The sequence below is a fragment of the Puntigrus tetrazona genome, chromosome 7 (genome assembly GCF_018831695.1).
Source record: "Puntigrus tetrazona isolate hp1 chromosome 7, ASM1883169v1, whole genome shotgun sequence".
Taxonomy (NCBI): Eukaryota; Metazoa; Chordata; class Actinopteri; order Cypriniformes; family Cyprinidae; genus Puntigrus; species Puntigrus tetrazona.
The window spans coordinates 8,469,189-8,471,688 of record NC_056705.1 but is presented as its reverse complement, the minus strand read 5'-3'; the positions used below and the strand labels follow the sequence as shown (position 1 = coordinate 8,471,688).

The 2,500-nt window shown below is 34.4% G+C and overlaps 2 protein-coding genes across 3 annotated transcripts in view; both read right to left on the bottom strand.

Moving 5' to 3' along the window:
* Positions 1 to 65, bottom strand: part of selenos (selenoprotein S) — a 3,629-nt gene extending 3,564 nt beyond the window's left edge. The window contains exon 1 of one of the 2 annotated variants that reach the window (XM_043243768.1): positions 1 to 65. This exon is cut by the window's left edge and continues 145 nt beyond it. The gene's annotated coding sequence lies outside the window, so the exon portion shown is untranslated. The other variant, XM_043243766.1, reaches the window with a different exon arrangement.
* An 805-nt stretch (positions 66 to 870) lies between these two features.
* The window catches only part of snrpa1 (small nuclear ribonucleoprotein polypeptide A'), a 4,681-nt gene continuing 3,051 nt past the window's right edge, over positions 871 to 2,500 (bottom strand). The window contains exons 8-9 of the mRNA XM_043243765.1: positions 1,236 to 1,329; positions 871 to 1,124 (exon numbers count right to left, since the gene is read on the bottom strand). Coding sequence (XP_043099700.1) covers positions 973 to 1,124; positions 1,236 to 1,329 — 246 coding nt within the window. The 3' untranslated portion in view covers positions 871 to 972. The remainder of the gene's footprint in view (positions 1,125 to 1,235; positions 1,330 to 2,500) is intronic.

The following is a 2,500-nucleotide window of genomic DNA, read 5'->3' as shown; positions in this document are numbered from 1 at the left end:
GCGCCGCTTAAGCTACCCGGATACACACAAACACTGACTCACTTCCGCGTTCGCGAGCCAGCCAATCGGATTTAAGATGACGTGGAGGCACGAGCAGTTGCTGTACGGGGGCCCGGAAGGGACAAAACAGAACAAAGCGGAAAACCGGGCCTGCTTTTTGACTTCTGCGTAAAAATGTTGACTAGAGAACACGAAGATGTTTTTCGGACGCAAAGTGCGTTTGATGGTTAGCCCAAATAACTGTAGATTTAAAAGTTTTAGAGGCAAGTTACTAAAACAAAGAGCACAAGGAAATGCTAGGAAACTCGTAGGAAAAAAAAAAAAAAAAAAAAAAGTTAGAATAGTAAGATATAGATTAAAAAATAAAATTAGCAAACAAACGTACTATGAGAAGTGTATGTAGTGTGTTTTGTGTGTAAAAAAAAAAAAAAAAAAAAAAAAAGTAAAAAAATTATATAACTATAGTACTATGAACATAAATGAAAAACGCACAATTTGATTAAAATATATTTAAAATAAATATATTATATAAATTGGGTTCCTCACGTTTCTGGAGCTTCACCTGGTCTAAAATAAATTAAAAAATCTGAAAAAAAAAAAACCCCAAAACAATCCTATATCGTATCGTTCATTTCCTGACTGCTTACAAAACATGTAGAAAATAATCAGGCAGAAACGTGCCACGCATTGAGAACACCGAACAGACTAATTAATCATTATGAACGAATATATTTTAATATTTCTAGTCTCTTACGGCGATCACTTGGGTTCACAAAATATTAGAAAACAGCAAATACACCGAAAAATAGTCTTGACCACATTCAGATACGCATAAGAGAGAGAGAAAAAAATTAAAGTCATTGTTAATAAAAAAAAAAACAATCGTTTAATGTACAAAAAAAAACAAGCGCTGTCAAACACAGCGTCAAAAAGCACGAACGAATCCGAAACATCGATAACGGGCGAACACATCTAAGATCCGTTCATATGCATGTCTTCCTGCATGCCGTCGTCGTCGTCGTCTTCCCCGTGTTCTCCCTCCGCTCCCTGCATGTCCTCGTACATGGGCACGGCCTCCTGCATCTCCTCCTGGACCTCCTCCTCTTCCTCCACGTCGGACGCTCCTGAACGAGGTGAACAAAAACACACGCCGGAAGCTTAATCTCTCCGCCCACGAACCCCCGTGTCGCCTCGCACGGTCTGTGATCGCCGAAGAATACGTTTCAAAGCTGTACCTGATCGCGGCTCTCGGCCCGGGATCTGTCCGGACTGCAGGAGTCCCTTCAGCCGCTCCACTTCGGCCAGAGACGTGGCATTAGCGATAGCATTCTACACGAACGACACAAGTGACCCGACGTTATATCAGCACCTCGATACGAGAGAAACTGGCATTTGAGCACAAGAAAACTAATGCTTCCATTCGGCGAGGACGCATTGAAGGGATCAGCAAAGACATTTATAATATTACAAAAGATCTCCATTTTAAAACATCCTGAATAAAAACGCATCACTTTAGCTTCGCGGGAATAAGTTACAATTTAAATGTTTTTACTGTATTTTTTTTAATACAGAAAGCTGCCCCGGAAAGCTCTTAAAACAAAAGATGAAAAATAAATCGAAATATTATCATATATAATGCATTACGTGTATATTATATTAAATATTAACACTATAGAACAAATTTTAGTCTATATTTTATCATTTAAAGAACCTGATGTATGTGTAGAACATATGAACACACACAGGATATATTCTATATTCTAAAATAGATATATTCTAAAAATATATTAAGTAGGACCTAAAGTGTTAGATAAGATAGATATTAGATATATATCTATAACCATACAATGCATCAATGTCTCATAAAATCTCGATACCTGGAGAATAAATTGTCACAATGCTTTACCAGCAATGATTTTAACAGCTTTATGTGATTTAGTTATTTGTTTTAAAAATATTTATTTTACAAAATTATAGCGCAGGACCTGTCGTCACGTCATGAGGCGTCTGATCCTGTGTGGCATGGACTGTTTTTTTTTTTATTATTTTTCTTTATTAAATAAAGGTGTAGGCCTGTTTTCGGTTGTTTCTTTAAATTACACTTTATTTGTTTCGACAAATAAAAATGAAGATGGTTGTTTAAAACATCGCAATATTAAACGATACATTTCTAAACAATATATTGGATTGATATATGCCAGATAAATATATATATATATATATACACTTATATATATGTATATATATATATATATATATATATATATATAGATATATATATATATAATACATATATATATATATATATATATATATACATACACATATATATACATACACATATGTGTGATGTGATGTGTGTGTGTGTGTGTGTGTGTGTGTATGTGTGTGTGTGTGTGTGTGTGTGTGTGTGTGTGTGTATGTGTATATATGTGTGTATATGTGTGTATATATATATATATATATATATATATATATATATATATATATATATATATAT